A 14074-nucleotide genomic window follows, 5' to 3' on the forward strand; every position below is an offset into this window, starting at 1 on the left:
GGAAGCCCCTGTGTGATCCTTTTAATGTGTTGTTGGATTCTGTTTGCTAGTATTTTGTTGAGGATTTTTGCATCTATATCCATCAGTGATATTGGTCTGTAATTTTCTTTTTTTGTAGTGTCTTTGTCTGGTTTTGGTATCAGGGTGATTGTGGCCTCATAGAATGAGTTTGGGACTGTTCCTTCCTCTGCAAATTTTTGGAAGAGTTTGAGAAGGATGGGTGTTAGGTCTTCTCTAAATGTTTGATAGAATTCATCTGTGAAGCCATCTGGTCCTGGACTTTTGTTTGTTGGAAGATTTTTTTTTTTTTAAAGCTATGCTGAAATCTTATTTTTTTTTTTTAATTTATTTATTTATTTTTGACTGTGTTGGGTCTTCGTTTCGTGCGAGGGCTTTCTTTAGTTGTGGCAAGCGGGGGCCACTCTTCATCGCAGTGCGCGGGCCTCTCACTATCGTGGCCTCTGTTGTTGCGGAGCACAGGCTCCAGACGCGCAGGCTCAGTAGTTGTGGCTCATGGGCCCAGTTGCTCCGCGGCATGTGGGATCTTCCCAGACCAGGGCTCGAACCCGTGTCCCCTGCATTAGCAGGCAGATTCTCAACCACTGCGCCACCAGGGAAGCCCTGTTGGAAGATTTTTAATCACAGTTTCAATTTCATTACTTGTGATTGGTCTGTTCATATTTTCTATTTCTTCCTGGTTCAGTCTTGGAAGGTTATACCTTTCTAAGAATTTGTCCATTTCTTCCAGGTTGTCCATTTTATTGGCATAGAGTTGCTTGTAGTAGTCTCTTAGGATGCTTTGTATTTCTGCGGTGTCTGTTGTAAGTTCTCCTTTTTCATTTCTAATTTTATTGATTTGAGTCCTCTCCCTCTTTTTCTTGATGAGTCTGGCTAATGGTTTATCAATTTTGTGTATCTTCTCAAAGAACCAGCTGTTAGTTTTATTGATCTTTGCTATTGTTTTCTTTGTTTCTATTTCATGTATTTCTGCTCTGATCTTTATGATTTCTTTCCTTCTGCTAACTTTCAGTTTTGTTTGTTCTTCTTTCTCTAGTTGCTTTAGGTGTAAAGTTAGATTGTTTATTTGGGATTTTTCTTGTTTCTTGAGGTAGGCTTGTATTGCTATAAACTTCCCTCTTAGAACTGCTTTTGCTGCATCCCATAGGTTTTGGGTCGTCGTGTTTTCATTGTCATTTGTCTCTAGGTAGTTTTTTATTTCCTCCTTGATTTCTTCAGTGATCTCTTGGTTATTTAGTAACGTATTGTTTAGCCTCCATGTGTTTTTGTATTTTACTTTTTTTCCCCTGTAATTGATTTCTAATCTCATAGCATTGTGGTCAGAAAAGATGCTTGGTATGATTTCAATTTTCTTAAATTCACTGAGGCTTGATTTGTGACCCAAGATGTGATCTATCCTGGAGAATGTTCCGTGTGCACTTGAGAAGAAAGTCTAATCTGCTGTTTTGGGATGGAGTGTCCTATAAATATCAATTAAATCTATCTGGTCTATTGTATCATTTAAAGCTTGTGTTTCCTTATTAATTTTCTGTTTTGATGATCTGTCCATTGGTGTAAGTGAGGTGTTAAAGTCCCCCACTATTATTGTGTTAATGTCGATTTTCTCTATTTGAGCTGTTAGCAGTTGCCTTATGTATTGAAGTGATCCTATGTTGGGTGCATGTATATTTATAATTGTTATATCTTCTTCTTGGATTGATCCCTTGATCATTACGTAGTGTCCTTCCTTTGTCTCTTGGAACATTCTTTATTTGAAAGTCTGTTTTACCTGATATGAGTATTGCTACTCCAGCTTTCTTTTGATTTCCATGTGCATGGAATATCTTTTTCCATCCCCTCACTTTCAGTCTGTATGTGTCCCTAGGTCTGAATTGGGTCTCTTGTAGACAGCATATATATGGGTCTTGTTTTTGTATCCATTCAGCAAGCCTGTGTCTTTTGGTTGGAGCATTTAATCCACTCACGTTTAAGGTAATTATCAATATGTATGTTCCTATGGCCATTTTCTTAATTGTTTTCGGTTTGTTTTTGTAGGTCCTTTTCTTCTCTTGTGTTTCCTGCCTAGAGAAGTTCCTTTAGCCTTTGTTGTAGAGCTGGTTTGGTGGTGCTGAATTCTCTTAGCTTTTGCTTGTCTGTAAAGCTTTTGATTTCTCCATTGAATCTGAATGAGATCCTTGCCGGGTAGAGTAATCTTGGTTGTAGGTTCTTCTCTTTCATCACTTTAAGTATATCATGCCACTCCCTTCTGGCTTGTAGAGTTTCTGCTGAGAAATCAGCTGTTTACCTTATGGGAGTTCCCTTGTATGTTATTTGTCGTTTTTCCCTTGCTGCTTTCAATAATTTTTCTTTGTCTTTAATTTTTGCTGGTTTGATTACTATGTGTCTCGGTGTGTTTGTCCTTGGGTTTATCCTGTATGGGACTCTGCGCTTCCTGGACTTGGGTGACTATTTCCTTTCCCATGTTAGGGAAGTTTTTGACTATAATCTCTTCAAATATTTTCTCGGGTCCTTTCTGTCTCTCTTCTCTTTCTGGGACCCCTATAATGCGAATATTGTTGCGTTTAATGTTGTCCCAGAGGTCTCTTAGGCTGTCTTCATTTCTTTTCATTCTTTTTTCTTTATTCTGTTCCGCAGCAGTGAATTCCACCATTCTGTCTTCCAGGTCACTTATCCGTTCTTCTGCCTCAGTTATTCTGCTATTGATTCCTTCTAGTGTAGTTTTCATTTCAGTTATTGTATTGGTCATCTCTGTTTGTTTGTTCTTTAATTCTTCTAGGTCTTTGTTAAACATTTCTTGCATCTTCTCGATCTTTGCCTCCGTTCTTTTTCCGAGGTCCTGGATCATGTTCACTGTCATTATTCTGAATTCTTTTTCTGGCAGGTTTCCTATCTCCACTTCAGTAAGTTGTTTTTCTGGGGTTTTATCTTGTTCCTTCATCTGGTACATAGCCCTCTGCCTTTTCATCTTGTCTATCTTTCTGTGAATGTGGTTTTTGTTCCACAGGCTGCAGGATTGTAGTTCATCTTGTTTCTGCTGTCTGCCCTCTGGTGGATGAGGCTATCTAAGAGGCTAGTGGAAGTTTCCTGATGGGAGGGACTGGTGGTGGGTAGAGCTGGCTGTTGCTCTGGTGGGCAGAGCTCAGTAAAACTTTAATCCACTTGTCTGCTGTTGGATGGGGCTGGGTTCCTTCCCTGTTGGTTGTTTGGCCTGAGGTGACGCAACACTGGAGCCTACCCGGGCTCTTTGGTCGGGCTAATGGCAGACTCTGGGAGGGCTCACGCCAAGGAGTACTTCCCAGAACTTCTGCTGCCAGTGTCCTTGTCCCTTGTTGAGCCACAGCTGCCCCCCGCCTCTGCAGGAGACCCTCCAACACTAGCAGGTAGGTCTGGTTCATTCTCCTATGGGGTCACTGCTCCTTCCCCTGGGTCCCGATGTGCACACTAGTTTGTGTGTGCCCTCCAAGAGTGCAGTCTCTGTTTCCCCAGGTCCTGCTGACGTCCTGCAGTCAAATCCCATTAGCCTTCAAAGTCTGATTCTCTAGGAATTCCTCCTCCCGTTGCCAGACCCCCAGGTTGGGGAGCCTGACGTATGGCTCAGAACCTTCACTCCAGTGGGTGGACTTCTGTGGTATAAGTGTTCTCCAGTTTGTGAGTCACCCACCCAGCAGTTATGGGATTTGATTTTATTGTGATAACACCCCTCCTACCGTCTCATTGCGGCTTCTCCTTTGTCTTTGCATGTGGGGTGTCTATTTTGGTGAGTTCCAGTGTCTTCCTGTCGATGATTGCTCAGCAGTTAGTTGTGATTCCGGTGTTCTCGAAAGAGGGAGTGAGAGCATGTCCTTCTACTCCACCATCTTGAACCAATCTCCGTGTGTGTGTATGTTTGCATTAAGAAGTTTGCCTCTCACCCTCGAAAGGCCATAGGTGCCCTGGGTGTGGGTGTCAGGAAGAGGAAACAGAATGGGCCACTGAGCAGCCTCTTGTTTTGGCCTCTAGCTGAAAGCAAAAGAAGTCTTCCCAGGTCACATCAGGTCCAGCCAAGCTCTCCTAGAGAGAGATCATATAAAACTTTGAGCCAAAGGCCTGGCAGAAATCCAGATCCATGGTTCCCAAACATTTATGTGGAGGGTGTGTTAAAACACAGAATTTCTGATTCAGTGGGTCCAGGATGGGAGCGCAGAATTTGCATCACTAGCACGTTCTCGGAGGTGCTGATGCTGTTGGTCCAGGGTCCTCACCTTGAGAACCTCTGCTCTGGAGGGCTCCCTCACCCTCTCCCGCCACCCAGGTGCACCCTTCCTTGGCCCTGGGTACTTCCCAGGCCTTACTGTAGTGACTTGCTTAATTGTCTGTGATCTCTCGAAGAATGGCATCTGCCTCTCTTGGTCACCGCTATATCTGTAACACCTAACAGAGTGCCTGGCACATCGTGGGTACTCTATCAATATTTGTTAAATGAACAAGTATATTTGCCCACATGTCCTCTCTGTGGCATGGGTCCTACAGAAGCCTAGCACAGAGCTGAAAGGCCAGTCAAGGACTGACCATGTCTCTTTCCTTAGACTTGACCACGGAAGAGGCAGGCCTCGCAAACCTGTGTTGTCTGGAAACTCATCTGGCAGCAAAGTACTACAAATAGGCAGATGCAGACCTCCCATTGACTACCGTTGGGGGCAGGGCTGAGAGATGATCAATTCAGCAGAGTCCTGCAGTGGGGCAGGGGCTGGGTGTTTAGCTGTGCTGACACTAGCTGGCACGCATCGGAATTTCCTGGGCACCATTCAGTGTCCCTGGCCACACATCTCAACATGCACCTCTACACGCTGTAGGCTGTTTCCTGAAAATACGAGGCCCCCTGCTTGTGGAGTGAGCTTGACCAACATGCAGGCAGACTGGAATTCAGAATACCCCAAGAAGCAGCCCTCAACCAGCAGTGAGTGGGTAGAGATATGATGGACACATGCTCAGTTTCCTCACCCCTCCGGCCGCCCCAAAATTGGGATGACTCTGAGGGGTGTCCTAAGTTCCCCAGTAGGACCAAGCTCCTGGCTCACAGCGGCACTGGCTCTATGACACCCTCTTCATCGGCTCCTTCCCTTCCCCGTCCCACTTTCCCCTCCCCTGCAGTGTTTCCTGGGATCCCCTGCAGGCACATTACTGGAATCTGCATCAGGGTTCGAACCTGAGAGATTCTAAAGTAAGACAGGCATTTTTAATGTCTTGAGCAGCACACCGAATCATGCATTCAGATGTGTGTGTGTGTGTGTGTGTGTGTGTGTATGTCTTCATTTAATCCTCTCTGTGAAGTAAGTATTATTAGCTTTGTTTTACAGAAGAGGAAGGAGATACTCAAGAGAATAAATAAGTAACACGCCCAAAGTCAGTAAAAGGTGGACCTGGGATATGAATGCAGGACTGTCTGATATGTGAGGCCCATCACTGGTGCTCCCCTCACGCCCTGGTTTTTGCATCAGGCGGCAGGTTCCAGGCTCACCCATAGCTGTCTGTCAGTCTACTTACTTTCTGCCTCCTGCTTCCTCCATCTCTCGAAGATGGGCTGCCGAAGAAGGAAGACCCAACCCCAGAAGACTCATGGAATATTGTACTGAAGGGCCCACTGTCACCTCATCTGAAGTCTTCATTTTACAGATGAGGGAACTGAGCCTTGAGGGACAAGTGACATTTTCAAAACACATTCACATTTGTGATTTCTGAAATGGGCATTTTTGCAGCAGTCCTGTGAGGAAGGTTCGAGCACCCCCATTTTACAGAGAAGGAAATGGAAACCCAGAGGGGCACAAGCACAGTGGCAGCAGGAGTTGGTAACTGTGGGGAGAATCCTAATGAACCTCATCCATCAGCCATTTTTCCTGGTGCCAGGCACTCTGTGACACTTTTCATGTACAAGCTGACCTAATGCATCCTCCTCTGAGCATAAGTATTCAGTGTTCTTCTTTGATGGAGTGGTATGCAGGGCTTCAAAAGACATAGTGATCCGTCCACGTCTCAAGCAGAGAGCTTGGGCCACTGCGTAAACCAGGAACCCAGCATCAGAAAGGGACAGCCGAAACCCAACCAGCAGACCTGTATTCACTCCAGGCTGGAGGCTCCTCGTGGTAAAACCGCTCTGTGGGGCTTGTGGGGCAGAGACTAGGGAGCAGTCACTGGCACAGGCACGTAAGGGTGCCAAAGAGAAGCGGCCTCCTGCCTCTCTCAGGCTGAATGAGCCAGATCGTTTTGAGGAACAGGACCCAGGGTTCCTGTTTAAATCCTTCTATTGCAACCTTAAAAAAAAAAAGACTGCTTAGTGAGGGCAGGAACTCTGTGCCCTGCCCCCGCACCATACACATTCCCAGCCTTCTGTTGCTTCACAAGTTCTGGGAACACCTCATGGCCACCCACCTCACCCTGCTCAACTCCACCCAATCCCCTTAAGGCAGAGAGCCCAAAGGAGAAGTGAAGCTGAGTGAGCAGAAAAATACCTCAGAGTGCATTTGGCCTTCAGGAACTGGCCACCAGTGGGTGTTGTGGCCATTCATGGACACCCAGTGGTACAAGAAGAAGAACGTTGTCCCCTTCTTGTTGTTCTGAAAGACTGAGACCCCAAGTTCTATCTCCATCATCACACAGGAAGCTGAGAACTTCTGACTCAGTCAGGACCTTGACCTTGAATTCGTCAAGACTCTAAAAGCTCCAGAAACAAATGCTTCGTGGACACAATCCCCTGAAACCAGTGTAAGTGGCACTTGTCTTTTCTGTTCATCAGTCACTGTTGAGGGCAGTGTTGTTTGCATGTGGCCAGGTTGGACTGTAGTCCTTCTCCCATTGCAGGAGATGACTTGTTTACCTGGCTGTCTCCTCAGAGGTGGGGAATTCTTCGAAGGCCAGGCAAATGTCTAAGTAACCCACCCATGCACCTGTAAGGCAGTGAATTGTATAGCAATACTGAGGATGGAAGGATTTATAAGACTGGGTGCTCAGATGTAAAATAAGCTGTTCTTTTTGTTTTTGGGGGGTTTTTGTTTTTGCTAAAAACAGGATGCTTTCTTGTATGATTGGTTGCTAGTCACTAATTAAGAAAGTCAGCCCAGTATTAAGGGACAGGAGGCACTTTCTCGGGAAAGCTATTCAAGACACTGACAGTTGCCAAATTTCCCCACGTAAACAAAACCCAAACGTTGGGTAAGAAGAAATTGTAACAAAAGGGAAGTATAAATTAGAAAAACTTTGCAGATGCAAGGACGATTTGATACTGAGACAATTTCTTAAGAAGACTAAACCCAAGGATCCTCAAGATCAGGACTGTGGGATGTCTTTGGAGGAGGTAGGATTTCACCTACGGGAAGGCAGGGAGCTGGCCAGGTGACCTCCTGGGAGGCATCCATTCTGGTCTAACAAAGAGGCAGGTGAGAATTTGGTTCTGAAAATACAGGGACATGGGGGCTACTTGGAGGTATTTACTTCAACCTTTCCTCCTTTAAATCTGGAGGGTCCCAGATTTTCAGAATTAGAAATTCCCAGAAGTTTGCATAGCCTGCCCCCAGGCTGTGTGCCACTCACTGACCCTTTAGCTGGCTCACAGGACAACTCTAGGCTATTCAGACTGCAGGGCGTTGATGTGCTGGTAAATGTTTAATAGCTGACTCTCCTAAAAAAGTGCCCTGATATCTAGTGTTTCCTGATTTCCATGTGTAAATATTCCCATTCTGGTTGACTCCAAGCTACCAACATGCTGAATGCAGAGTTGGGAAGAGGTACACACTGCTGGCTCTTATGAATTAGTGTAAGGCACCTCCTGCACGCCACCAGGCCAGGGTGTCTTCTACCATCACAGACTGCCCTTTGTCTTTTCAGAGACTTCCCCAACTCCGAGGTTAAAGGATGCTGGCACTGGAAATTTCCAGGCTCCAGGGCTGCAGCTGAGCACTAGTGCAGTGACCTGGGGCAGACTTTTGTAGCAGACTGCAGCAGGACTGGCACATGGCATGGCAACATGCTCCTTTGGTCTCTCCTCCAAGGCCTTACCGCAGCCCATGTCCCTTTAGGAGCAACATACTCTGGAGCTGTTGCCTGGTGCCTGACAAGTTGGGGGAATAGTGAATGGAGTTGGAGGTGGGGAGTGGTATGAAGGTGACTTTCTGTTCAAATGGCACCTGGCAGTGCTGCCTCAGTTTGCCTTCACCTTTGCCAAAATTCCCCAGAAACTGGGCTCACGGGCTCAGCCTTGCACCCCTTGCTCACTGTGCTGCCTGCTGCTAACACTGTAAACCTGGCCGCCCGCCCACCCACAAGTGCTGACTGCCAAGCGGAGCTGTCAGCGCTGGCAGTGGCAGCAAAAATCAGAAATTGCCAACACAGCTTGTTTAGTGACTGGCAGCTTAGGTTTCTCCAGAAAGAGGCTTGACCGGGATATGCAAGTTTGGAGATGGTGGAGTGAGCCATAGGGATGGATTTGATGGGAAATGACAGTCCCCCAGCCAGGGTGCCCAACAACCCACCCCCCCCCCCACCCCCAGCCCCATGTGCCTTAATCTCCAAATGCGACTGCAGAAATGTGAATTTTGTGAGCAGGAAACATTCATTAAGCACTGTAGAAGGAAGAGCACTGGAGACTCCAGCGTCAAGATGGGAATTATGATGTAGGTTCCACTCACCTTACTGATTGGTGTTTAGGTCAAATCAATTTAGATTGATGGCCGCATTTTGGAAATTTCAAAGCGTAGCGCAGATGGAAGGGACTGTCAGTGTCCATCACTGTCAAGCAGGATTCATCTTCCAGATTAACTACAGAGAGACCTGGTAGGGAGTGGGGTACATTGGCCAGAATAGGATTGAAGCCTGGGACATTCCTCGTGGTGCCGGGCCTCAGAACGGGACCCCTTCAGGGAAGGAGGTCCCCTAATATTTACTGAGGGCACGTTAATTGCCAGGGGATGGCTCAGACATTGCCTTAGAGTAGCCCTGCAAGGTAAGGCTTACTTTCCCACATTACAGATGAGAAACGGAGGCTCAGAGAGGTAGGTTAACTTATCCAAGGTCACAGAGCCGGTAGGTTACACCAAAGCCTGTGCTCCCTTTGTGGAGGCGTTTTCAATAAGTGATTGGAAAGGAGTGCTAAAAACAGGGTCTGGGGAAGCTCTACAAAGGCAAGCTATCTAGTGGTTTTTTGTTTGTTTTGTTTTGAGGCAACCCTGGTTAAAAATATCTAAAAACTTATTTTAGGAGAATTCCAGCCTCTTTCTGGTCACTGTGTGACACTTCCTGGCTTGAGGCTGTTCTGAGCCTTTCTTCCCCCAAAGCCCCCTCTTCTCCATACCATGTCACCCCACTCCTCCTAGCCTGTGCTTTCCTTGAATCCTCCTCACGGCTGTCACTGGAGGTCTACAATGTTACCTGGGTAACCTCAGAAGACCGTGTGACGTGGGCCAGGCTGGGCCCACTCTGGTGCCCTCAGTGTCCTCATCTGCTGAGGGATGGGTTGACCTTCTAGGATTTCTCTATGGCTGCACTCTTGATGTTTGGTGTAGGGTAATTTTTTACATTAGAGAACATCCTTAGCCCTGCCTACCAAATGACAGTAGTGTACCCCAGTCTTTGTGACGACCAAAAAAAAAAAAGTACACATTTTCATGTGCCCCCAGGACACTGTATCACCCCTGGCTGAGAATCTTTTTAGGCCCAAAAGCCATAAAGATCCGTTTGTAAGTTTTTGACTCTCAGCCTTGACTATTTTCCTTCCCAGCATCCCTCTGGGGACACCATGGTGCAGAGTCAATGCTTGTGATTGGGGGCAGGAGAGCCAGGTGGTTTCAGGAATGGGCCTGAGAGTGGTACACACCTGTGTTTGAGCTCCAGCTCTTGTTCTCACCACCTTTGTATCCTAACTACTCCCAGTTTGTGTGTCATCACCTCTAAAATGGGGAACGATAATGGTACCCCCTCAAAGGTTGTTTAACACTAAGTCCAGGGCCCAGTCCATCGGAAGCACTGGGGAAGCATTGGTCATGAATAGTGTGGTGAGGCCTCCCTTTGTCTGCGTTCTCCATCCACCAGACTTTTCCTTCACAACACCCATTGCCAAAGCAATGAGTGATGTGTATATGCCTTGTTTATTAATGTGTTAGACTACCAGTTGCATGAGGGCGGAGAGGACCTGGGTCTCCCTTGCTCAGCAGGGCATGATACACAGTAGGCACTCGGTAAACAGTTGCCAAGTGGTTAAAGACATATAATCACTGCCTTGTTCTTGTTATCCAGAGCCCACTGCCTTTAATAGCAAAGTAAACACAGAAAGCATTTCCCTTGACCCGTGGGAGAAGCCAGGATGGAAACTTCCACCGCCCCAAAGGACTATGACATGACCACAGAATACAACTATGGGGACACAACCCCATGCCAGAAGGTACAGGAGAGGGCCTTTGGGGCCCAGCTGCTGCCCCCCTTGTACTCAGTGGTATTTGTCATTGGCCTGATAGGCAACATCCTAGTGGTCCTGGTCCTCATGCAATACAAGAGGCTCAGAAGCATGACCAGCATCTACCTCCTCAACCTGGCCATGTCTGACCTGATCTTCCTCTTCACGCTGCCTTTCTGGATTGACTACAAGCTGAAGGATAACTGGGTTTTTGGTGATCACATGTGTAAGTTGCTCTCTGGGCTCTATTTCATGGGCTTGTACAGCGAGATCTTCTTCATCGTCCTGCTGACCATCGACAGGTACCTGGCCGTTGTCCATGCTGTGTTTGCCCTGAGGGCTCGGACCGTCACCTTTGGTATCATCACCAGCATTGTCATCTGGGTCCTGGCCATCTTGGCTTCTGTCCCGGGCTTGTACTTTTCCAAGACCCAGTGGGAATTCACTCACTACACCTGCAGTCTTCATTTTCCTCCTGAAAGCCTAAGAAAGTGGAAGCAGTTCCAGGCTCTGAAACTGAACATCGTGGGGCTGGTGTTGCCTCTGTTGGTCATGGTCGTCTGCTACACGGGGATTATAAAGATTCTGCTCAGACGACCAAATGAGAAGAAGTCCAAAGCTGTGCGTCTGATTTTTGTCATCATGATCATCTTCTTTCTCTTTTGGACCCCGTACAATCTGACTGTGTTTGTTTCTGCTTTCCAAGACTCCCTGTTCACCCATGAGTGTGAGCAGAGCAGACAGTTGGATCTGGCCATACAAGTGACGGAGGTGATCGCCCACACACACTGTTGCATCAACCCCGTGATCTACGTCTTTGTTGGTGAAAGGTTCCGCAAGTATCTACGGCAGTTGTTCCATCAGCTGGTGGCCATTCGCCTGGCTAAATGGCTCCCCTTCCTCTCCACGGAGAGGCTGGAGAGGGTCAGCTCCATGTCCCCCTCCACTGGGGAGCATGAACTCTCTGCTGGGTTCTGACTCAGGCCCCTGGAGGCTGACCCAGGACCCAACAAGAGTGACCTGCCTGGCATGCCAGCTGGGGAGGAGGCAGCTTGGGTGTCCTGGCCAGATTATGATGCGTGACGCAGATGGAATGGTAGCCACGTGGGGCTGAGGGAGCTCCAGGTGCTCCAGACCAAATCACCTCTGGGGCTTGAGATTTCTCTGTGAACTTCCCTTTGGTGGAAAGGAGATGAATAAATGAAACGGAACATTCCAGAAGACTGGGACAAAGGATGACCAAGAAGGGCTTGGTCCCAAACAGGAATTCAGATTTGTGAACATTAACATTTTTAAACCAAACCACTGAGCATCTGCCACCCTTGCCCCGTCACCAGTGAACTTGGAAATAGTGATTTCCACCACGGACTCCACTCTGAGCCGAGAGCCAATCAGGAGCCGGCAGCTGCCTCCACCCACCCACCCAGCCCACTCCCACTGCAGGGTTTAGGCTCTTGGAAACCCGGAGGAACCTAGGACTCATGATGGAAGAACTTGACATCTAATGGGAAGTAGGATTGGGGAACTTCTTTTGGCAGTGGAACTAAGAAAGCCCTTGGATGGAATTTTTATATTCACTAAAATTGAACAATTCACGCAGTGGGCTGGACACAGACGAAATATATAAAATGCTGTACTTCTTGAAATAACCAGGGAGTGGAGGAAGTCATTACTTCCATTTAACATCCCTTTCTTTCTGAATATTTTTCAGAATCTCCCTTCTCTGTAAGTTGAGGGATGTGGCAGTAAATTCTGACAGCTTTATTGCAGAAATTAACAGGCAAAAGGAGACCGGATTGATTTTCTTCCTCTGGTTCTCCATCCAGACCTTTTAGTTGTGTGGCTCAGAGTTCTGGCAGCCACCTTACACACTTCAGCAGAACAGGGACCTGGTGTGCAAGCTGATGGGGTTTGAGACTGGGAGGGTAACGTCTACCAGGAAGGGTGGGGACCCTGTCGATGTAGGAAGTCGAGGAGCCCTTAACTCAAAGAAACTTCTTATTCACCCTAAAGGTCCTTAGCACTTCAGCTCTCACCTGAAGTGCGATAGGACTTCCTATCCATTATGTCTTCTTCCGTTTTACCTCAGACCTATATTTCTTTTAAAATAATTTTCCCAATAACAAAAATTTTTGTTTTCTAGAAAAGCTTAAAAACACAAAGGGAAAAAAAATATCAAAAGCATTCATAATCCCCCTACCCAAAGACAACCACTGTACATTCTTTGATGTATTTTCTTTTAGTTTTTTTTTTCTCCTATGCATATCTATGTTCATGAGCAAGATGGACTTCAGCTGTATTTACTCTTCCACTGTTGTTGTTTTTCAGTAGAAGTATGTTGGGAACACTTTCCTAGACAATAAATCATTTCAAAGCATTGGTTTTGGTGCCTGCACTGAATTCTACCATAGGAATTCACCCTAATTTACTCCGCCTACTTCCCCGTGATTGCTTGTGCAAATCAATTCAGTCCGGCAGCAGTGACTGAGGGACCTGCTTTGTTCAGAGCGAGCTCTTTGGGACCTGGGAGACATGGATGCAAGAGGAATGTCTGTTCTCACAGAGCTGTCAGTGCAGTGGACAGGTACAGGGATGCCATCTGAGCCCAGGCGGGACGGGTGGACCTGCCCCAGAGCCCATGGTGCCAGGGCAGCAAAGCGGAAGAAGGACTCCATCAGTCAAAAAGCACCCTAAGTGAATGGGTGTCCCACCTTACATCACAGTGACACCGTTGAGCTGGCCTCTCATGGACACTAGAATTTTGTGCTCTTACCAAGTCACCCTCTCCTTCAGTCAGGGACCTACTGTGTTTTCCTGCTGTCCTTATGCAAAGAAGCTGGTGTCATGAAGGTTTAGGAAATTTTTGTCTGGGGAAGAAGAGGTCACGCTGCACTGGGTTTATGCTTCCACACAGGAAACGTGGACAAATATAGGCTTCAGGAGCAAGGCGGGTGTCAACTCTCCACTTGTAAACCTGCCAGGCCTCTCTGCGGTGTGAAGAGAAGAAGGCTTAATGGACTTAAGAAACATTTATTTGTCCACTACTTTGGTAAAATAACACTGCCTCAAAAAGTACTATTGGATCCACAGCAATATCATAATGAAGACTATTTCACAACATCCTCCAATTCAATTTTTGAAATAATACTTATTTTAAAACTTGTTACAAAGGCAGTCTGTGTTCATTGTAGAAAGCTGGAAACAGGAAAAAGCCCAAAGAAGAAAATGGAAGCACCTGTAATTCCACTACCCAAATGCAACCTCTCTTAGCGTATTAGTGATTTAGTGTGTTACCTTCCAATGTTGTTTTCTAAATGTGCGTGTGCGCACACACGCGCGCGCGCGCACACACACACACACACACACACATCCAATCACACTTAACATTTTTTTGTGTATCCTCAGTAAAGTTTGACACATAGCAAGCACTCAGTAAATGCTGGTTGAATGGATGATTCTCTGAACCTCCAGTTTCTTTATCTATAACATGAGGATAAGAGTAGTATATACTCCATGGGGCTGTTCTGAGGATTAAATGAAATAAAGGAAGAAAAGTGGGGCGATCTTTCTCCAGCTCCATCAGATAAGAGATCTGACTCCTCCTGCCAGGGCCCCTCCTTGGTCACTCAGGATGCCTCC

The 14074-nt window shown here is 46.7% G+C and overlaps 1 protein-coding gene across 3 annotated transcripts; it reads left to right on the forward strand.

Moving 5' to 3' along the window:
* Positions 1 to 304: 304 nt before the first annotated feature.
* CCR1 (C-C motif chemokine receptor 1) lies at positions 305 to 12815 on the forward strand. 3 transcript variants are annotated; one of them, XM_082347440.1, is made up of 2 exons: positions 305 to 7427; positions 10279 to 12815. In XM_082347440.1, exon 2 carries the CDS (start codon positions 10346 to 10348, stop codon positions 11411 to 11413), a length of 1068 nt encoding a protein of 355 aa, XP_082203566.1. In that variant the 5' UTR covers positions 305 to 7427; positions 10279 to 10345; the 3' UTR covers positions 11414 to 12815. The 3 variants fall into 3 exon arrangements, with proteins under 3 accessions (XP_082203566.1, XP_082203567.1, XP_082203568.1); XM_082347441.1 differs by having other exon boundaries at positions 305 to 7345; XM_082347442.1 differs by having other exon boundaries at positions 305 to 6756.
* Positions 12816 to 14074: the final 1259 nt, after the last annotated feature.

Source organism: Balaenoptera borealis, assembly GCF_965194805.1.
Source record: "Balaenoptera borealis genome assembly, chromosome: 12".
NCBI classification, from domain to species: domain Eukaryota; kingdom Metazoa; phylum Chordata; class Mammalia; order Artiodactyla; family Balaenopteridae; genus Balaenoptera; species Balaenoptera borealis.

Bases quoted from the DNA above. Each gene is read 5' to 3' on its own strand.
- CCR1 (XM_082347440.1), top strand. From the start codon at position 10,346: ATGGAAACTTCCACCGCCCCAAAGGACTATGACATGACCACAGAATAC.